At 37.7% G+C, this 24025-nt stretch overlaps 1 protein-coding gene across 2 annotated transcripts in view; it reads left to right on the top strand.

The window, feature by feature from the left end:
• acad11 (acyl-CoA dehydrogenase family, member 11) overlaps positions 1 to 24025 on the top strand; it is a 110162-nt gene that overhangs the window by 76765 nt on the left and 9372 nt on the right. For both annotated transcript variants that reach the window (XM_048153187.1, XM_048153186.1), the window contains 5 exons: positions 15198 to 15283; positions 17881 to 17952; positions 18385 to 18539; positions 20080 to 20196; positions 22932 to 23041. In XM_048153187.1, coding sequence (XP_048009144.1) covers positions 15198 to 15283; positions 17881 to 17952; positions 18385 to 18539; positions 20080 to 20196; positions 22932 to 23041 — 540 coding nt within the window. The remainder of the gene's footprint in view (positions 1 to 15197; positions 15284 to 17880; positions 17953 to 18384; positions 18540 to 20079; positions 20197 to 22931; positions 23042 to 24025) is intronic.

The raw sequence follows: 24025 nt of genomic DNA, 5'->3' as shown, positions 1-24025 counted from the left end.
TACGTCAGCTAAATCGAACGGTAGCAAGGCTCAAGTTCAAGATGCTGACAATAAAGCATATTGTGTCACAAATCAGGTCCGAGGACTGGTTTGTGACAATAGATCTGAAAGACGCATACTTCCATGTATCAATCCTCCCGCATCACAGGAAGTTTCTGAGGTTTGCTTTCGGGGGCGAAGCATTCCAATATCGGGTTCTTCCTTTCGGCCTAGCATTGTCACCCTGCACCTTCACCAAATGTGTAGACGCGGCTCTGACGCCCTTGCGTATGCAGGGCATCTGCATTTTAAACTACATAGACGATTGGTTGATTCTGGCTCAATCAGAGCAGATGGCGGTTCAACATCGAGATGTTGTTCTCGCTCACATGAAAAGGTTGGGGTTGAGACTAAACGCAAAGAAAAGTGTGCTTTCTCCAGCTCAGAGGACCACTTATCTAGGCGTGGTATGGGATTCGGTGACTATGCGCGCACGTTTATCTCCGGCTCGTATATCATCAATCCTCACTACTGTCTCAAACATAAGGCTAGGCCAGTCACTCACTGTCAAACAGTTCCAGAGACTGTTAGGTCTTATGGCAGCAGCGTCCAACATGATACCTTTTGGCCTGCTGAACATGAGACCACTTCAGTGGTGGCTCAAAACCAAGGGGTTCTCACCAAGGGGGAATCCGTTTCATATGATCAGAGTCACGCGGCGTTGCTTACGTGCTCTAGTCATATGGAAGCAACCTTGGTTTCTATCCCAAGGACCTGTGTTGGGGGCTCTCAGTCATCGCGTCACGCTAACGACGGATGCATCCCTCACGGGTTGGGGGGCGATCAGTATTTATATCATTTTTTACCTCTAATACACCACTATGTCCAACTGCGTTCAGCAATCGCTTGGTGAGGTCTGATCGCACTCTGACAACGACAGTGATGTCTCGCGCATATGCTTCAATGAGCGCCAGACATCACTGCCATTGTCAGAGCATGATCCGACCTTACTAAGCGAATCCTGAACTCAGCTGGACATAGTGGTGTTTTAGAGGTAAAAAATAATATAAATAATGTTCGGTTTCTCACACAAACCGATCGCTTCGTGTCTCAGGACATCAATGTGTCGTCACAAGCCGCAGGGTTTAATTTGGATTTGTCTATGCGTGTTTATTGACTCTTATAAATTGTGTGACCATTCACTCCCATTATTTGACTGACAGACATCAACGGTTGGAGTTAAAAATCATCATTTGTGTTCTACTGAAGAAACAAAGTCACCTACATCTTGGATGCCCTGGGGGTAAGCAGATAAACATTAAAAAAGGTTTAAACGTTCACTTATGCTCCAGAAGGAAACACGATGCAATAAGATCTGGGGGGTGAAAACTTTTGAACAGGATGAAGATGTCCACATTTTTCTTATTTTGTTGAAATATATATTTTTTTCATTTAGTACTGCCCATCGGAAGCAACAGAAGATACTTTCCCAGAAGAAAAATTAAGTACAATTTACCTTGATCTTCAAATTCAAAACGTTTTCACCCCCCGGCTCTTAATGCATCGTATTTCCTTCTGGAGAATCAGTGAATGTTTGAACCTTTTTTAATAGTTGTGTTTGAGTCCCTCAGTTGTCCTCAGTGTGAAAAGATGGATCTCAAAATCATACAGTCACTGCTGGAAAGGGTTCAAATATGCAAAAGATTCTGGAAAACTGAAGAATTTGCAGGACCTGGAGGATTTTTCTGAAGAACAGAGTTCAGTTTAACTGCTCAGAACAAACAAGAGACTCATGAACAACCATCACAAAAAAAAAAAAAAAAAAACAGTCATGGTTCATCAGGTAACCACACACAGTATTAAGATCCAAGGGTTCCCAAACTTTTGAATGGGGTTATTTTAATAAATTTTTTTGTCTTGTGGACTATATGTAAACATCTTTAATGTAAAATATCTTACTCAGGACAGTACTAAACAAAAAATAACATGCATTTTGTATGATCTCCCTTGTTTTGTTAAAAATTTTCACATTTTCACAGATTCTGAAAGGGGTTCCCAATCCCCTCTGTAACTAGGTCTAAGCCTTAAACCCTGGGGTTCTCATTCATGTTCTTAGCACAAATGGTGCATAACTTAATGCATGGGCTTAGAAGTTTGTTGTTATGGAGGATTAGGATTTTCACTAAAATAGTCAATTATCAATAATTTTACAAATTTAATTTACTTTAAAAATATAAATAAACTAATTACACAAATAAATAGGCATATTTAAAACTGTTTATTTAATGTTTAAAATGTATTCAGATGTTGGTAAAATAATACTCTGATTATAATAAACAAGACATTTAAAATGTGTGTAGTGTAAAAAAAAAAACCTATAGTTTAGGTTGTAGATTTAAATTGAAAAATCATTAATGAGCTCTTCAGGAAGACACTTGTTAAAGCAACAGCTCATGTGACCCTTTAAGTGTTCTGGAAGATGCTTTAAATACAGTAAATACATCTGCAAAATGATAAATGAGCAGTTTAACTAAGAGATTTACTGCTGTTGCTGTTTATATTTTGTCTCTTTGACTATTATCTGCTTGTTTTGGTTCATGTTTTTGTTTTCATTTTTTCCTAAACCGATCAAACCTCTGAGTTAAGAGCAGTCATGGTCATTAGTCTTTCCCTTAAAGTTTTCTTTCTGTCTTTCTCAACACTTGCTGCCAGGTTTTCCTCTTTTTGTTTTTCCTTTCCTCTCAATAGTGTTTTAAGGTTTCAGGTTTTTCTGTGATTGGAGAGGGATCTGGTAGGTCAATATTTACTGGTCTATATTTGGACCAGTCTGAAATCTCTGCTAAACACAGCAGAATCAAAGCAGACCACACAGACAGCAAAAGGCATGGCACAATCTGATAGAAATGCATTTAAAGGGCTGAGTTGGGGTCAGTCAAGACAGAAACTGTGGTTGAGCGATCAATTGTCTACATATTCACCCATATACTTAAGTTATTAAATTAATATAAACGTGTGATTAGTCGACTAATGGCTTAAATGAATGACTACTAACAGACTAGAAAAATAATTTGTCGAGGGCAGCCCTAGTATACAACGATGAGCCATTACATTATCACCACCTATCTAATAACATGTAGTACCTCCTTTAGCCCGCAAAACAGTGACCACACGGCGAGGCATTGATTCGACGCAGTGGCGATTGGTCTTCTGGTGTATCTGGTATCACAATATCAACAGCAGGTCCTCCAGTTCCCGTAAATTGTGGGGTGGTGGTGATGTAGCACGAAACCGCTTTTCCAAGTCGAACCACAAATGTTTGATTGGGTTCATGTCAGGCCAAGGCATTAACAGAAATTCATCATCATGTTCCTCGCATCACACCTTGATGATTCTGGCAGTGTGGCATGGCGCATTATCCTGGTGGTATATAGTGCTCAATGAACTGCACCTGCGGCACCATTTGGTTGCCAGGCATGCCCATTGCTCTAGGCCATTCCGGGATGGAAACCAATTTGCCATGAATGGGTCCGCAACCATGTTCAGATATCTGACATCTGTTAGGGATTGTTAAGGGAGTAAAGCCTATTGGGGTAATGGGGCCAAAAGTGTCCCAAGAAAACCGCCACAGGCCTGTGTCCAGCCAACAGTGCACCCAGGTGCCATAGCCCTGTTGGTAATGGTAATGACGTGATGCACCAGGAATCTTGATTCGTCAGAGCAGGCCACTTTCTTCCAATCATACAATCCACAGTCCAGTTTGGGCGTTGTTGGCGATGGCGTGCGGTTTGCATGGGAACCCGGCTGGGTTGCCAGCTACGCAGGCCCATACACAGATGTGTATGGGCCTGCATAGTAGCTGTTGTAGCTGCTGGTGATTTGTCACACTGTAGCCCTGCGGTTGTTGTGAAAAAGGCATGACATAATTTTTCAGATCAGCAAAAAATAAATAAATAAAATACAAATAAAAATGGGGGGTTTAAGACAAATGTAACTTAAAACTTTTTAAGTACCTTAATATCACAACAAAATCTCCTAACTAATAAAGTGAACAGACAGTAAAAATAAGAATACAAGAATTAAAACATAGATAAATACTATAGAACCGTTAAAAATAAAGTTAGGTCTAACTGTATTCATGTACAGAAATGTAATAATATAAATATAATTGTAATTACACTGCATGAATAGTGTTCACTGTATAAATTAAATATAGATTAATCATTGTTAAAGTTTGACAATTAATGACATAGGCTGCTGTCATTAACCAGTGTACGAATGCACAACCGAATGCACAGAGCCAATATGATGAGAAACATCCGATTTCTTTCTCAAGTTATCTTGATTGTTTATGTTCACTTAAGACTTTATACAAGAATACTTGTTGAGACAGGGATTTTCAGATAATTTTGTGTGTGTGTGTCTGTTCAAGCTCAAGGAGCCTCGAAACACAGCTCAATTATGTGTTCGCTTGCCATCTGAAAGGTGCCTCTGTGAGCGCGCATGCTTTGAATGTGTGTGCACAGAAAACAATGTGCGATTGTGAAATTTACCTCTTCTTGCAGTTGAATTGTTTAAAAACGCTTGAGTGTTTTAAATTGGTAAGACTTACAAATATGTGCAAATAATAAACTTTCACTATATAATGGCTAAATGCAGTTAATCTGCGAATCACATGCGTTCCGAACTGTGGGGCCTGGTTCGTATGGATTACGGCTCAACCGCGGTCCGTTACACCCCTAATAATCAGTACAGTAGCACATGAACAACCTACAAGGCACATTGTTTCCGAGATCGAAGTTCTGAGGCACCGTGCCATCGTAATTTGTCAAACTCATATTTTTATCAAACTCCAATAACTCAGCTTTTCCCATTCTGACACTGAACACTCTACTGACCGAAAGCCAGCCCTCAGGTGGTATATATAGTGCTCAATGAACTGCACCTGCGGCACCATTTGGTTGCCAGGCGTGCCCATTGCTCTAGGCTGGGGGTGGTCATAATCTAATGGCTCATCAATGCATTTTAAATTTAATGGCATCTTTTTACTAAGTACAATAAATGAAGGTCAGTATCACCAATACAATATATTTACTGATAAAATGTTAAAAAGGCACCACAAAAAGGTTATTGTTTTCATTGTTTTTGACCTGTGTAACTTTATATTTTACATACCAATAAAATTTCACAATTCTCGATTCCAAATTTTATACCACAACCAAAAGTACTAGCCTAATAAATATAAAGTTACGTCGAGCTCACATTCATTCAGGTTTATGCTGAGAATCTGAGACAGGGATCCAGTTCAGTCCAAACTGTCTAAGGAAGCTGAGAAACTCAATTCAGGTTTCTCTGAGTGGGGAACTTACCTGAAGAGCAAAGTAGGCGCTCATATCTTCCCGCTAGAGGGGAATGGCGCTGCAAGCGGGACACTGAGCCAGTCTTCCTGCACATTACCTGTTTGTACCCAACACACGGGAAGAACACGGCTCAACCCGGAGATTGTAGAATCTTGTGAAGGTGTTAGGTGTCGCCCAGCCCACAGCTCATGCAGATGTCTGCCACTCCGGTGTAGGAAGCAACACCCCGAGTGGAGTGATCACTGACTCCGAGGGGGCATGGCTCGACTTGGGACTGGTATGCAAAATCGATGACATCCACTATACAGGCCTTAACCTGGGAAACATAACATCCCAAAGCAGAGGTGATTCATGTGAGGGACTGGCTGGGGAGGTGTGAGGAATCAGCACATCCTCAAAACTCGAACTCCTGGCCTGTGGTAAAAGAAGGGGGACTGGGAGTGAGAAAGTAGGGCATCGCTCACTGCCAACACACACCCCGTATGACCTGGAGAATGATTAAGAATTTGGGTACAGAATGAACAGAAAACAGAACCAAAATTAAACAAAAGATTCTCCACCTGGCACTCCTCTGGGGAAAGAAGTGGTGCGTTCACGACCTTCTGAGAAAGAGCAGTCCCCTGCATCTCCACGTGACCCATCTAGCTGCCGCCTCGCTGACTGTTTGGAGGTTTTAGCAGTCGCCTAGGTGACAGGCTGTGTCGCCTTCTTGCGGGGTGCTCAACATCATGGCTGAGCCATCCTGGAGTGTATCTTTTTGGTTTAGAAACCACAGGGGGACACCCTTGGCAACAAGCAGAATGGGGGGCGCAGTCCACAGCAGCCTGGTAGCAGAGATGTCCCGCCGGTGCAGGATGCTTGCTTAATTGCCTCAGTCTGCTTCTGGACTGCTGAGAACTGCTGGGCAAAGTCCTCGACAGTGTTGCTGAAGAGGCCACCTTGTGAGATGGGAGCATCAAGAAAACACACTCTGTCGACATCTCGCAGTTCTGCAAGGTTTAGCCAGAGATGGTGCTCCTGGACTGCGAATATGGACATCGTCTGGCCAAGGACGTGCACTCCGACTTTCATTGCCCGGAACGTGAGGTCAGTCGCCAACCCCAGCTCAGAACTACCTTTGTGCATTATTAGTGCTTTGGCCTGGAGGACGGCCATGTGAGGCGGAGGTGGCCTGTCCGGCGGCACTGAATGACATGCTTGGATGATGCGATGACAGCCACAGTACATCGGGCACCAGTACGCTCACCACACACCAGCTATTCATGGGTACCGAAGACGTCTCTTCAGTTATGCTCACTGCCATTTTTGTGTCAAACATGGCAATGAACACAGCATTCTAGATGAGATGATTTGAAGGAGAAAAAAAATGGTATTTAGAAAAAACATGATTGGTAGTTATTAAAAATAATGCAAAAAAAATATTAAACATTTTTAATATTACAGTAATAGTAAACATCTTTAATATTACTGTTTGAAATAACATCATTGCTGTTTGAGCTCCGTGCGCTGAAGCTGAAGAGAATTAACACTTGTAAACTGAAGAGCTTTGCTAGAAGGTTAATTAACTCGACAGAACGCATCCTATATAAGATAAATCAGATATTTATTCAAAATAACCATAATATTACAACTTATGTTTGCACAAAATCATGCACAGTTGAACTTTAACTAAGTTGCGTAGTCAGAATGTATAGCAACTCCTGTTGTGGATGCATTCTTTTCGTAACAACACTCTGAAAAATGGCAACTAAGTCCAAAGAATTCACAATGTTTTATTACAATAGTGTATACAATTATAATGTTATGTATACGACAGCCCCAATCAGAGCATGTGAGCGGAGTGGAGCGGGAGCGAGTGGGGAGCGCAAGCGGGCGGGTATTAGACTGAGCGCAGAGCGGAATTTTTAAAAGGACGGAGCGTCGCTCTATTTCCCGCTCCAATTTTGCTCCAGTTTCGCTCCGCTCACCACGAGTCTGAAGCATGCTCAGTCAAGCCTGACCCAGAATCCATCTGTCTTTTACTGTCATCAACAGACTATTTTCATTCAAAACTCGGAGTTCAAAAAGTACTTCAAAGAAGAAAACGAGAAATCATACAGGTGTACTATTAAAAAACGAACTAACAGTGACAATGTGGTACAAGAAAACGAATGTGGAGACATTGTTTCAGTAAGTAAAGGTTCCTTTTGGAATCTAAAAAGGCACATTTCCCGAAAGCATGAAAGTGTGCTACGTGAACACGCTGGAAAGGAAGCTTCCCTCTTCGGGTCATACTTCAACGAGCAGCAACGCATTACCGGAGACGCCAAAGGTGAAGTTGAAAATTACCTCTCATCCCCGAGACAGAACCCGGACGCAGATCTCATTCGATTTTGGAAAGAAAACTCAACATCTTTTCCCCGCCTGTCTAAAGTGGCTCGCATTGTGTTCAGCATCCCAACCAGGTCTGCGAGCGCAGAGAGGGTTTTCTCCGCTGCTGGCTTGCTCTCAAGAAACCACCGCATGAGTCTGAAGCCTCAGACATTGTCCAAACTTGTGTTCTTGAAGGTGAACTCAAAACAACTGTAGATAAGGAAAGCAATTCATTTTTTTTTTTTTTTTTTTTTTAGTTTGACAACAAAGCCAATTTAAATTGAAATCCACGTGCACTCTGCGCAAAAGTTCAGTTAAGAATTTTGGCCTAATAGTTCATTTTAAAACTTTGATGTAGGCCTATAGCCTGTATATTTTTATTTATATAATTAGGCCCATTAATTCATTTAATTTTACAGCAGTTTTTTTTGTACAATTGATATAAGCCAATTTAAAATTTAATCCTGTGCGCTGCGCAAAAGTTCAGTTATAAGAATGTTGGCCTAATAGTTAATTTACTTTTAAAACGTTTATGTATATTTTTGTTTATATAATTTTTATTTATATTATTAGGCCCATTTATTCGTTTAATTTTATAGGAATTTTTGTGACTAAGTTGTCATTTGTAATTTGAAATAAAACATTTCTATTTGAAAAATGTTGTTGTGGCTCATTAGTTCTTTAGAAGGTAAGGCTGTGGTCTAAGTTAAAAGTCATATATAGATTTTTTTCTTTTTTGGAGCGAGCGGGGGGCAATTTGAGTAGAGCGCGAAGCAAACTGCGTTGAGCGCTGAGCGATAATGAGCGGAGCGGCCTGATATAGCTTTGAGCGGGGGAGCGGAGGGGTGAACAGTTCCGTGAGCGATGAGCGGAGATTCTCACCGCTCCACTCCGCTCACATGCTCTGGCCCCAATCATAGTTATTAATGTTTTACGTTGCTGTTTGAGCGTGCATGCTGTCTGTAACCTCCAGTTGTCAATATAATATATACAGTGGCATGAAAAAGTATGTGAACCCCTTGCAGAATCTGTGAAAATGAGAATTATTTTAATAAAATAAGAGGGATAATTAAAAAATGCATGTTATTTTTTGTTTAGTACTGTCTTGAGTAAGATATTTTACATAAATTACACTGTATAATACTCAGTACCAATATAGTACTACAGTACCTTTGAGGTAATTCCCATCCCGAATATAATACAGAAACCAGGAAAGAATGGGTCACCTGTTTCAGCTTGTTTGTTACTCTCAAAGTCAACTTATCAACCAATGGTATGCCAGATAACCATACTGTATGTCCCCATATTTGAGTTGTGCCAGAAAGCTAAATTTGGAAGTTTTAGAGCGGTCTCTGTAGTGATCATAGAAAATGTGGCACCTATGTCCACCAAAAAAGGTAATGAATGTCCTTCAACTTGAATAGTCATTATTGGATTTGGTCTTGGGTTGTCAGTTATTTGCAGTAGTTGTTTTAGTTGAGTGTCTCCCACCTTATCCTCTTCATGGTCTCTCACATTTGATGATTGAAACCAAGGGGAGGGAGGAGATGGTTCATGTGTGAGATGTTGTTTTCTCTTTGGCAATCCTTGGCCCAATGTCCCCTTTCGTCACAGACTCGGCAGCAGCAGTTTTCCACTGATATGATGAAACTTGGCGGTTTCTTGGAGATGGCATATTCTGGTGGTCTTCTTGACTCCCTTCAGCTGCTTTGTGATTGCACCCCAGTCAAGACGTGTGGGGTATGGCAACCTCATTCTGGCAGTCATCCTGTTCCAAGCAGTCTGCTACCTCTGCACCTGCACCAGCATTCATTCTTACAGTGCTTGGGTTAAAAGCATCTTCACCAGTTCCACATACCTCAGTCCATTTCAAAGTCAGCTTGTTGTTGAAGATAGTTGCCCGGTCTCTGCCTGTGGGTCTGTATGTGGCATCGATGGTCTCCTCTGCTCTGATAAACTGCTCCACCCCTTTTTCTAGTTCAGAAGTGCAGCAGCCACATTTAAGAGTTCCTCTAAGTTCCAAGGGTTCCAAGTTCACTCCACCCATATGGGCTCTCCTTCTCCAGGAAAACTGAAGCACCGTCAGGTTGAAGGCTTCTTGACTGCCCAGTCTGCTCTTGGATCTTATTTTTCTCCTCACTTTTCCTGATCTTTTCTCATTACTTTTTTTTTTTTTTTTTTTTTTTTTTTTTTTTTTTTGAAAGGAAGTGATGAAGCAAAAGTTTCTTTGAATATTCTCTTGCAATTTGAAACTTTTTTTTTTTTTTTTTAAACCTCCTGTAGAAATGCCAGTGGCTCATCAGTCTCTGTGTCACTGTCATCAGGTTTAATCTTTTCCTTATTGATTGGGGCAGAAGAGACCTTTGCTTCCTCAGTTGCAGCTGTCTGGACACTTTGATCAGTCAAGAGTCTGTAGGGAGGGGGACAATGGCTTCTGCATGCCATATCCATATCTTCCTTTTCCGGATTTTGCTTTGTAGTTTGCACTGCGTTACATTTTCTTTGCAGTTTCTGTTGCTCTGCCCACTGCTCTGCTTCTCTCTCAAACTTGTTGAACAGCATCCAGTCTACCTGCTTCTGCTGCTTCAAAGGCAACTGCTTTCTGGCTTCTTCTAGAATTGAAACACTCAGAGTACCGCATCAGTAAAATTACCCTTTTGTCAATTTTGGCCACTATTGTATCTGTTCAATTTGTGCATTACTCAAATTCCATTTTTTTTCTTTTTCTTTTTTTCTTTTTTTTTAGGGTCCCTTCAATTCAGGGACCACATCTGGTTTACCACAGCAATTCCCCATTCTATTTAAGCAATTCTTCTTTGCAGAAAGGAAAAATAGAGAAAGATCACTTTTTTTAAAGTGTTAAAGCAAGTAAATTCTGTTTTTGCAAAATGTAGAAAAACAGTAGCAATAGTGATATTACTACTTTTTTAGAGCATGAAAAGAAGCAAGTTATGCTTTGCAAAATGCAGAAAAGACAATAACGATAGTGAAAAGAAAAGCAAGTTCTTCTTTGCAAGATGCAGAAAAACAGTAGTGATAGTGATATTATTTTTTTCAGTGCCTCAATGTATTTCTACAATTCTCCTGATTCCTGTTTGAGTAAGAATATAGTTTCTATACAAAAGTGTCATAATTCAAAAACATTTTGTCAAATTGTCTTTTCTTTTCTTTTCTTTTCTTTTCTTTTCTTTTCTTTTCTTTTCTTTTCTTTTCTTTTCTTTTCTTTTCTTTTCTTTTCTTATCTTGGTCACCCAACTTCAGACATTCAATGCAGTATCATATTCGGTGATGCATCAATATATAGAACAATATCAAACTATATATTTTATAATATTTTCTTAGGATATGGGATATTTCTTAATCTATTTCATTCATATAATTCTATACCTGAGATCTCAGTTCTGATATTTCAAAATTGTTGTTATTATTATTATTTTTATTATAATTATTATTTCATTCAAACAAAGAGCAAGTTGTAGTTTGTCTTACCTTACAGGTTCTTCGAGGCCGTGAAAGGATTTGTCCCCCTCCTCCGACGGGTTTTGGTCAATTTGAAATATGAGGAAAATGTCTCCTCTTGTGATTTAAATCAGTGATAAAAATGGAAGAAAAAAAGCTTCCTTCTCTTTCTCGCCGGTGAAGGGAGAAGATCCTCAGGCCTCCTGGCTAGGCTCGCCAAAACTGTCGTGGAAATTCCCAATACTAATCTGACTTCACCACTGACAATTCAAACAACCTCCAGTTGTCAATATAATATATATAATACTCAGTACCAATACAGTACTACAGTACTTTCGAGGTAATTCCCATCCCGAATATAATACAATACAATACTACAGTACCACAGTACTACAGTACCTTCGAGGTAATTCCCGCCCCGAATATAATACAATACAATACTACAGTACCACAGTACTACATTACCTTCGAGGTAATTCCCGTTCCGAATATAATACAATATAATACTACAGTATCTCAAGGTAATTCCCTTCTCGAATACTTCTAATACATTTCCAATACTTTGAGGTAATTCCCTTCCCGAAGTAAGGTGATGGAGTAATACTCAGAGTATTACAGCCTCACCCCGAGGGCGACTCTATAGTCTTCCAACACTATCACTGTCTCTGCTGTGGTCTTTTGAGCGTAGAATCTTTAGTACTTCTATTCCTTAGCTGCGCAGCATTATACCTGCCACGACTTCCAAGTTGCTTGGAAGTCTTCTTCGTTGTGATTTGTTCTGGTGATTGGTTTGTAATGATCTAAGCTAATCATATGACTGGTCTTTGACCTGAGCATCCTTAGTCTGCATTTTCTGTACATTTCATTTTGACATAAAATATTTCTATCACAATGCTGAAGCTAAGCATCAATAGTACAATGAAGGGCTGAAGGTTATTTACCTCAACGAAATGCATCCTATATAAGATTAATCAGATATTTATACTACATAAACTTAATATTACAATATTATATCTGCACAAGTGAAGCTTGAACTAAGTTATGTGCTAATCAGAATCCGTAAATCTTGTTGTAGACGCACTCTTCCCACAACAATGCACTGAAACAACAACTAAACCCATAATTCACAACGTTTTATTACAATAGTGTTCTCATTATAATGTTATGTATATGACAGTCCCAGCAGCTATGTTGTGCATTGCTGTTTGGCTGCCAGTGGTCCCTTCTGAAGCCATCCATTTATTCCGCCGATCTAACTCCTTTGGGATCGAAAAAAATTGTAGTTCGGGGTTTCTCTGACAACTGTTGTTACAGCTAACAGCACAACATATCCCGGGAATTTTGTAACCTTGTTGTGAACCTTCTGGGAGTGTTTTGTTGATCTTCCTCTGGTAGTTGTGGCTGCTGTGACTATAGACTGAAACAGGTCATGCAGCTGTGACCGGACACAAAAATGGTGGCGATAAAGCACTGTCATGTCACACATGGTCCGAATGAATAGGTGGAGAAGAGAGAGAGTGATAGAGCCAATTCAGTGTATTCAGGTAAAGTCCAAAGTATACTTCGGTTTTTTACATGTATGTGAGGGAACGCGTACAGTGTGCTTGACGCAAATTTCATAATCAGAATATTACGTGGGTACTGTACACGTGCCACCCTATTTTTGTTACTGGGCATACTTTGTAGGTCACACATGCGCATTGATTATGTTTTGCACTAATCAGTTGTTCCACAAGGTGGCAACACTGGTCCGGGCCATTGTTTCACAGAAGAAAACGAAATTATAGAGACTGAACAACAACAACAACAAAATTCAGGAGACTGCAACAACAACAGATGCCCACAATGACAAGTGCTTGTGTGAGGATGGGGTTATAAGATAGCCGCAACTTAGTTTAAAAGAATACAAAGGCATTTTATTGGTCATAAGTTCTGGAGAAAAATAGCGCAGACATTGGACAGTGATGAAACTTTCTAGAGTGCATGTGTCGACGGCCTGCATTTGTGCACGCTATCAAATGGTGTATACTTTGAAAGCCTACATGTTCAACTGTATGCATACGCTAACGTGCGCTTAAAAAAAGATGTATACTTTGGAAATACAAAGTATAATACAAAGTAATACAAACTTTCAGAAATACAACAGAAATGGAATAAAGTAATCCAATGTAATATAACACTGTATAAATTAAATTTAGATTGAATTAATCCTTAGTAATTCTACACAAATTATTCAGTCAAGAGCAGTGATTTTTTTTTCTTTCTCTTTTTCATTAGTTCATTGAATAAAATTAATGAAAGAGTGCAGCAGGTAAATTAGACTGCTGTCACTTTAAGATCTGAAGCATATGATGCTCTGTATAGGTGAGATCATAAGTTTACATACACGATGCAGAATATGCAAAATGTTAATTAAAAAAGAGGGATCATAAATTGCATTTTGATTTTCCATGATTAAACTATTTCACATAACAAATGCTTATATACTCAACAAGATAAAATAATAACTGAATTTATACAACTAAACCAGTTTTTAATACTGTCTATTGTTACCTGGATGGTCATCGACTATTTGTATGTTTTGTGATGGTTGTTCATGAGTCCCTTGTTTGTCCTGAGCCGTTAAACTGTTGCAGTTCTTCAGAAAAATCCTTCACTAACCCTTTCCAGCAGTGTCTGTATGATATTAAGACCCAAGGGACTCATACACAACTATTACAAAAGGTGCAAACATTCACTGATGCTCAAGAAGCTTTTGATCATCCAGGTAATGACACACAGTAATAAGAGTATTAAAAGTGTATACTTTTGAACTGGATCTTTTGTGTAAATTCAGCTATTATTTTGTCTTGTGGCCTATATGTAAACATCTGTTGTGTGAAATTATGTGAAGCTTATTTTAAAAAGAAGTAATAAATAAAAATAAAATGCATTTTTTTTATGATTTTTTTTTTTTTTTATTGACATTTTGCAGATTCTGCAGGTAAACTTATGATCTCTGTGTACATATATTTAATGTTACCTTTTCAAATTACTTTTGGTGCAATAAAATAGTTTCTTTTTCTTCTTGAAATACATTAAAAAAAGTAATAAAATTACTTATTATTAATGGATTTGAATCTAATCCAGTTTCACTCATTTCAATCATTCTGAATTTGCAAAAACCACTTTTGAATTCAATGAAAACTTATGAATAGATTGAACCTGTGATTCAATCAAAACCTAGAAATACCTATGAAAAGCACTTGATTGATTGGCCTCAGTCAACCGCCCTCTTACTTCGCGATTATATATTTTGATTCTTCTTTTTTTTTCTTTTTTTTATGACATTGGTATCATGCGAGCATGTTAATTCTTACGTTAGCTCTATCTTGCTCTATCTTGAGTCTTTTTAATTTCCTCCTTTTCTCTCCTCCATGTTTTTTGTGGTGTTTTTTTTTTTTTTTTTTTTTTTTTTTTTTTTTCTGTCTAGCAGTGCATGCTTTCTCCCCTGCAGTGAATAGCGACCTTGGCGGCTGAAAGAGAAAGCGGGTGCAGTTTTCTCTTATTTCATTTGAATCCAAGTAGTTTGAAGCTAAAACTGCTTCACCCTCATATCTCATGACTATCTCTTACATCACGCACATTCTCTGACTTATTTTCTGAACTGTAGAAAGTTTAAAGAAATCAAGTTTTCCTTCATTGTACATTTCCTTTGATGTGCAATATTATGAAAACATTCTGGACTCACATTAAAGATGGACAAGACATATCTAGAGGCCAGAAGATCATAAAGTCTTGATTGTGGAATTTTTTTGACAAAAACACTATAGCAACCACAAGGCAACAGGGTAAAAACACTTTACGAATACCTTAAGAACCACATAGCAACACTCAACCTCTACTATTGGTTAATCGTATAGTATTGTCCATCAGTGGAGGTGAAAATATAAAACATACTCCTACTTAATTATAATGAATAATATTAATAATGGTCATTGTAAAGTGTTACTGTCTGTTCATTCAGGAGTGTTGTTTTTTTGTTTGTGTAAATTTGCAAATGTTTTCCAGGCATGGGCTGCACACCATGATCCTGGTCCCTCTGAAAACTCCAGGAGTAAAGAAGATAAGGCCACTTACCGTTTTCGGACAGGACGGTGAGTTCTGAGTAACACAATCTGCCGTGCCACATGAAGCTTATCAGATCTTGAACTCAGGTTCTCTCTTTTGACAGTCTTTTTACATCTTTGTGCTTTAAAGCCGCTGTCTCACTATCACTCCACACCCTTATCACAACATTCACCCTCTCGGCATCCTGTTTGATTTTCTCTTTTCTTCCACATCTGGCTTTCCACCATATCTTTTCAGTATACACTGCATTCCAAATTATTATGCAAGTGACATATCAGTAAGATTTTAGTACAATAAACATTCAGATTTTAGTTTTTCTAAGAAAATGTTTGTTTTTTTATTATCATCCACAGTTCTCATGCAATATGCGGAGGAAGAAAGATCTTTCTGATGATGAGAACAGCATGAAATGGTGCAATGTTATGCAAAAGGCATGAAAAAAACTAATATTGTGTGAAAACTGAATGGAGATTATCAAATTATCATAAGATTTGTGAGTGATTTAGAGCACAGCATAACTCGGTCAGATAAAGACTTATTAATGAAAGTTCCTGTCAAAAAAATTAATTGTATTAAAAGGGCAGCTATAAAAAAAAGCCAGTGATGAGCATCAAACAGGTATTTGAAGCTGCTGGTAGGGCTGGACGATTAATCGAAACCGAAATTCAGAACCTCTAATCGACGTAATTTTCCCATGTCTGTTATTTCGTTTTTTTAATCCTGTTAATACTTCTCCCTTAAAAACATACTACCGCGTGTGTAGCCACGTGACTCTGCCCCATCCAGTCAGTGGCATAAAAGCAAAACACGGAGGTGAACGCCGAGTCAACACATAGTGATGGCGCGCGAGCGGTGACCCTTGCGTCTTCACTAAACTTTATCAGTTGTATTCGTTTTAAGGTTTGCCACTTTGGACATTCAAGCGATTTTAGACGATTGGATGTATATTATTTAGAGCTATCGTACTCGCGCAGCTGCATTGTGGCACAAACACTCAAACAAACAGTAGCTGCGCAAAACGTGAAGTCAGCGCTGTCCTGTGATTTATCACTAAAGTAGCTTAGAAACTCAAAACTTATAGCATATATTTTTCTACTTTTGAAGTAACTATTTACAACCCACAGCTTCACAATTAATAGAGAGTATGACTAATTCACACATGCAATCACTCTTGTACTGGTACTGTGCTAATTTATCTATCTGATTTACAACGAGCAGAATTCTGTAAGAAATGTTACAAACCATAGATAAAATAACTTCTGAAAGTGAGCTGTTATGTCAGATCACTCTTTCAATAGGAAAAATATCCCAATTTTAATAGTCAATAATATTTACAGTACAAACCTTGTCAGTAAACTATGAGGGCAAAAAAAAAAATAAACAGAAACAAAATAATCTTTCATTATAATCGTAATCGAGGTAAAATGTTCAATTAATCGAGATTTTGATTTTAGGTCATAATCATCCAGCCCTAGCTTCTGGTATCCCTGGAGTCTTGAGAACCTCTCCATGCAGGCTGGCAGTTGTGCGTAAAGATGCATTTTAGCCACCATTAACTAAACTTCACAAAGAGAAACATTTACAGTGGGTGTAGAAATACATTTCCAAACAGTTTATTGCTGTGGTGTTTTTATGCAGCATGGGATAGTGCATAGTGCATTGTATTTCAGAAGGCGCTATACTCCTTTTTATATTATAGATGAAAATGGCCAGTTATGAACTCCACATATCTTGCAAAAGTCATTTAAATACCCTCCATCTCACTTCCCAATATTCCAGCCCAAATTATCACCCGCCAGCTCCTTGCTGACGTCGCAGTCTTGTTGGAACGTGGTGGCCATTCACCAACCATCCAGAAATCCATCCATTTAGACCATCCATTGTAGTACGGCATTAGTCAGTGAATAAAACTATTTAAAAATGAGTCTTCATGTATTTCTAAACCCACTGTAAATGTTTCTCTGTGAGGTTTGGTTTGCAGTGACTAAAATGCATCTTTACGCACAACTGCCAGCCAGCATGGAGAGCTTCTTGAGACTCCAGAGACACCAGCAGCTTCAAATACCTGTTTGCTGCTCAACAAATACCTGTTTGCGGCTTTTTTATAGCTGCCCTTTTAATGCAATCAAGTTTTTTGACATGAACTTTACTTAACAAGCCTTTATCTGACCGAGTTCTGCAGTGCTCTCTAAATCACTCACAAATCTTATGATAATTTGATAATCTCCATTCAGTTTCACACAATATTAGTTGTTTTCATGCCTTTTGCACAACATTGCATCATTTCATGCTTTTCATCTTCAGAAAGATCTTTCTTCCTCCCCATATTGCATGAGAACTGTGACTTGCTTAATAATGTGGAACAGCCTCTAAGTAGGGTTTCCATAGACCTGGCAAATTATTTTGTCTGAGATTGATACCAGTTATCTAAAAATACATGGATAAATAAACAAACAAGCATAATAGAAAAAGTTAGAAAAACTAAAATCTGAATGTTTATTGTACTGAAATCTTACTGATATGTCACTTGCATAATAATTTGGAATGCAGTGTATGTGATGACACAGATTGAAGAGGGTTCCCTTGCTTTTACTATACAGTGAAGTATTGTTTATCTCTGTAGATGCGATCCATGGTGGCCATTTTGAGATCCACTTTGACAATGTGAGAGTTCCTGCTTCCAACGTTCTTCTTGGTGAGATTCATTAATCATAATCTGTGTGTGTGTGTGTGTGTGTGTGTGTGTGTGTGTGTGTGTGTTTGCAGATTAATTCTTAAAGAATAATGAGCCCACAAAAACTTAAATAACTTCAGCTCCCTGAGCACTTACTTTTTTTTTTGCAACACTAGGAATTAATTTATTAAACCATAATAGATATTGATTAAAACCCTTAAAGGAAGCACTTAACACTTGCCATGTGGGTATTCACTGTCTGGTTCAACCTATTATTATTATTATTATTATTATTATAAAATGACTCAGTTTGCCATGCACATATTTATGATTGTTATATAATATAATATTGCATTACTATTTGTGCAGCAGTCGGATTATTGTCTGGTTGCTATTTGATTTATTAATTCATTAATAAGATTAATTGTTTGCTATCTGATTGGTTGTTTGTAGGTGAGGGGCGGGGCTTTGATATCGCTCAGGGACGGCTGGGGCCAGGTAGACTTCATCACTGCATGAGAGCTGTGGGGCTGGCAGAGTGGGCACTGGAGTTGCTATGTCAACGTGCAGCTCATAGACAAGCCTTTGGAAAGAGATTGTACCAACATGTACGTGTCACGGAACAGAAAGGCAAAAGGAAGATCCAAGTGCAGCAAAGTGTTTTATTAAGGGCAATACCAAAAAGCGTAATCCAGAGTACAGGCAGGGGTCGGCATCCAAACAACAGTCCAAAAATAAAACAAGAAACTAGAAAACAACAAACCAAAACAGGAGAACAAGGAAACCAGGGATCAGACCAAGGGTGACATCAAACAATGAACCACAAATCCAGACAGCAACAAACCAGGTATAAATAGACAGACACTGATGAGGTGATACAAAACAGCTGGGTGCAATGATGAGTGGTGATTAGTCCGGGAAGTGTGTATGGGGAATGTAGTCCATGAAACAGGTGGAAATGACAGTCCGGGACGGAGTGCCCTCTAAAGGCTGAAGGGCACTCTCACAGGTGATCGTGACAGTACGTATGTGATTGACGTAAAGTTTGTTGCTGTGGTTTGTTATGTGTGCTACCTTGGATATTTTGGAGGTAGATTAGACTCTTTGATGTACAACCCAACATTAACATTAGAAAAATGAAAAAATAAATAAAAATAAAATTAATGAAGTCAGGCAAATAAAAAAGAGACATGCTCTTAAAAAGGATACACTTTCATGACTGTTTTTAAAAAATGACAACTTTTAAAAGTGCTTTATAATAAAACATAATTTAAATCACTCTTTTAATAACACTTTGTCATGCTTTAAAGAAGTACGCTTAATTTGATGTTTTGACTAAAAAATACTAAAGCACATGTAAAGTACTTGATTATAGTTTGATTATAGTAACTGTAGTGTGTTATTTTACATGACACATTGTTTAATAAATGTTTTTAAATATACTAAATAGCAGCTTCATCATTGCAAATGTGTAATTACAATGATTTAAATACATCAATAGAAATTACATTTAAAGTATATTTTAGTTTACAATAAATGCTTGTCAGTACATTTGGTAATACCCATTAACCATATTTCAAGGACAATAGAAGTAATTATGAAATTACATTTAAAAATTTACAAAAATCACTTTTAAGTTCAGCAAATTGCATATAAAATAATTTAACTATAATACAGTATAATTTTGATTATAATTTTAATGCAGCAAAGTATCCAAAAGCATACAGTTTGCAATTGAAGACTATTATTTCTGTAATATGCACACTTTATAAAAGTATGCTAAAGTGTACTTTTCACAAGGGTATCCTGAGGTTATGTTGTAGAGGAAGCTATTCAATGTCTGTCAGGAATGGAATAGTCTTTTGTTTAAATATTATTGTGCATAAAGAGTCTTAGACCTCAATAATGCAAGAAGCTTGCCAAAGGAATCTTTTGGAATCTGCTCTGATTGACCGCTGGCTGGCCTTACCTCATAGCAGATGGCTCATTACTGACGCCCAGTGGATGAGCATTTTAGGATGCGCATTTTGCAGTTGGAGTATTTGTACCTCATGCATCAATCCTGTAGTTTTTGTTTAGTTTAATGCATGTAATATATTCTGTGTGTTATTATTCAGGTGTAATAATGGGGTTTGTTTCTGGCTCTAGGAGGTGGTAGCTCATTGGATAGCTGAGTGTCGAATCGCCATTGCGCAGACACGTCTGTTAACATTACATGCTGCTCACACACTGGACACACAGGGCAACAAGGCTGCAAGGAAACAGGTAAAGTTGTATTATAATTTTGTCATTATCTTTTTTTTTCTTTGATATGATGTAAAAATCTCTGAATTGCCCTTGAAATAATTATACTGACCTGACACATTAACATCTGTCTGTCTGTCACTCACTCTGATAAAGATCTCAGTCCCTCCCACCTAATTCATGAACTGACACTCCAATAGATGACAGACGATGTGCAGAAATCAACTCTGACAGACTGACCTTGCATAACATCACATTCACACACACACACACACACACACACACACACACACACACACACACACACACACACACACACACGCTACATAGACACTCCCGCATTTTATCTCAGAACTCATCCCCTTTCTTTCTGTCACTCCGTGTCAACAGATGTGTCTGTGGGAGTGATATGTTCACATGGGACGTGTTCAACTCCAGAGAGCAGTAGAACCTAACATAACAATTTGTAATGTTTCCAAAATTTTCCAAAAAGTCTCTTATGCTCACCAAGGCTGAATTTATTTAACTAAAAAAAAAAAATTGTTTTCTATACATTTAAAAATGTAATTCATTCCTGTAATGACAAAGCTAAACTTTCAGTATCATTACTTCAGTCTTCAGGTGTCACATGATCCTTCAGAAATCATTCTAATATGTTGTTTTGCTGCTCAAGAAACATTGTTATTATTATTGTTATCAATGTTGCAAACAGTTTTTGCTGCTTAACATGTTTGTGAAAACGATACCATTTTAACATTTGTGGTAAGATTTAAAAAAAGAGAGAAATTAATACGTTTATTCATCAAGGATGCATTAAATTGAACAAAAGTGACAGCGAAGACAATTATAGTGTTACAAACGATTTCTGTTTAATAAATGCTTTCATGTGACACGGAAGACTGGAGTAATGATGCTGAAAATTCAACTTTGTCATCACATGAATAAATTACATTTTAAAATATATTAAAATAGAAAACAATGATTTTATATTGTAATAATATTTCACAATATTGCTGTTTTAGTGTATTTTTGATTAAATAAGTGCAGCCTTGGTGAGCATTAGAGACTTCTTTCAAAAACATAAAAATAAATTGTAATTTTCCAAACTTTTGACAGGTACTGTATGTTAGTGCAGGTGTTTTAAAGCTGGGGTGCAGGAGTCTGTAAGGGGATGCAAAGGGATGTGTGAAAGATTTGAGAATTTTTGTTAAGGGCTGTTAAAGTTCATGTTTGTACTTAAGGTATTGAAAATGTATTTCATTTAAATGCTTTCACAAAATTATGATTTGTTTAGTACAATTAATGACAATGTAAATGTCAATTATTTAATTTAGGAAACAGGAAATTTAGGAAAAATTACATTTTGTTTTTTTCATAATATTTGATTTGAGAATATTTTGAGAAGGGGGTCCCTCACAAGGTCATCATTATTTTTTGAGGGTCTTTAGTATAGACCCCCTAAGGGGACACAGTGATGGAAAAAAAATATCAGATAAGATTAAAAAATATATTTCAATGCGTTTCTCAGAGAAGCTTTGCAAAAGCATTGAAATATAGTTTTTACACCCACCTCATGTTATTTCTATCACCAGTTTTGCATTTGTTTGCAAAAGTTCCCTTTCATGAAACTCAAAAGCAATGGAATGCAATTTTTCCTCCTATTTCATTTTTTTCTCCATCACCATGCCCCTTTAGAGGCTCCATGCTTTGACATCAAAAAGTTTGAAAATGCTTGTGTTAATTCCTCTCTTAAAGTTTACAAAATTAATTAACTATTAGTTAAATATTGGCCAGGGTCAGAAATGAACTTTTCCATTAAGGGGCTTTATTTGCCCCCAAAATTTGTTTATTCACACAGACTGCTTAATGCTGCTAGACTAAAAAATAAATCCATATATGATGTAATAATGAAAAAAGTAATAGAAAATAAATCCATTCCTTTTTAAAACCATTAATAAAAACAAACGTCTTAATCCAGTTCCCCCTTCCAGCCCTCAGCTCTATCCATATACAGTACACACACTTTTCACCATCTTCCATGTGTTCCATTGCAGTTGTGGCAGGGGCCATTTGCACACATTGCAGTTCCCTAGGGTCAGCCAAAATAGTAGGGCTCCATATCCCGCTGGCTGTAGTCACGGTAACACAGCGTTCAGGCTTCTGCTAAAGAGTGATGAAGCATATTCTTGCAACAATTTTGTTAATGTTAGCCTACCTGCTGTTTCCTTCTTGCTGAGCCGACACCTTATGTGATTCATATTGTGGGTCTGGAGAAAAGCCAAACACCTTAAGCACATCTCCTGCTGGGGAGGTTTTAAAAGTAGATACATACACACCCATCACTGTATGCAGCCTGTTTCTGAATTATACACTCATGCACATTGGTTTATAATGAGGCCTGGTCCTCCAGCAGATGAGCGAACGTGATTGCAGATCTCATATTTATCTTTTCATGTCTGTGTATTCAAAATTATTGTGTATCATCCACAATGTCTTGTTGGATGCATACCAGATCCACACAAATCTATAATTGTACGAAACATCCAAGGATTAAGGTAGTGAGATGAAATCTTATTAGTTTTACTGCATGTGCCTGTGGAGATATTGGTGCCTGTAAGGCCCCAGTGTGGTGCTTTTAAATTAGACCCTCTCAAATGAAGGACATAACCAAAAGAAACACACGCATTCACACAGATCTGTTTGCCACCCACGTTTAAGATCTTGACATTGTTGGTATATTTATTTTTCCTCATTAGATTGCTATGATAAAGGTGGCAGCAGGCAGGATGGCGAGTAATGTGGTGGACTGTGCCATTCAGGTTTATGGGGGTGCAGGAGTGTCTGATGACTTCCCACTTGCAGAAATGTGAGTAAATTATTGTTTCATATAGTATAGTATTGTTTCAAATAATATAGTATTTTCTGAAATTTTGCAGGTGAGGTAAATGAGTTTTTAAACTAGTGACAAGTATCAATGTACTAATAAAGTACTATTGAAAGACATTGCTTTTATCTTGAAGAAAATACCATGGTGTATATATACAGTGCCATTTAGGTATGAATACTGCCATGATATCTATAATCAATGTTTTGGAATATATAGATGTGTTATTTAGTGTTAACACCTGTGATTAATATTTTTCAAAACACTTGCACAGAAGCCGCTTCTCAGACAGTGTGCAGTTTTGAATTGAGTTTTTTTTTTTTTTTTGAGATAATGAATAATACATTTTGTCAAAATGCCCATTTTTGTGTCAGATCTGCATCATGTGCATCATGTCTTAAAGTGACAGCATCCTAATATACCTGCTACTCTCTGTGTAAGTGCTCTTGACTGAATAACTTTTGTAACTTTAATAAGGATTTATCAGTATTTAATTACACAGTGAAGAATTGCAGTGTTTTTCCACATTTAATTACTTTTTCACATTACATTATTATTATTATTATTATTATTAATATTGTTATTATTATTATTATTATTATTATTTATTATTATTATTATTAATATTGTTATTATTATTTATTATTATTATTATTATTATTGTAACACTTTTCAGTAAGGTTCCATAAGTTAATGTTAGTTAATAAAAATAGAACTGTTCATTTTTAATTCATGTTAGTTCCCATTCAGTCGGTCACATTCGACGTACGTCGGACAGACCGACGAATAGGAATCTCGCTAGAGAGGCCAATCTACTTCGAGTGTAACTAAAACGAGCCAATGCACATTGGCATGCAATCATATGCATCAGCTGCTCCCCTCGCAGCGCGGGTATATAATGAGCAGCAGGTGCGTTGCATCTTCAGCTTTTCGCTTCGGAGCCGAACGGTGTTTGTTCCTGTTCTC

Source organism: Megalobrama amblycephala, linkage group LG13 (assembly GCF_018812025.1).
Source record: "Megalobrama amblycephala isolate DHTTF-2021 linkage group LG13, ASM1881202v1, whole genome shotgun sequence".
NCBI classification, from domain to species: Eukaryota; Metazoa; Chordata; class Actinopteri; order Cypriniformes; family Xenocyprididae; genus Megalobrama; species Megalobrama amblycephala.
This window is presented reverse-complemented; position numbering and strand designations above follow the sequence as displayed.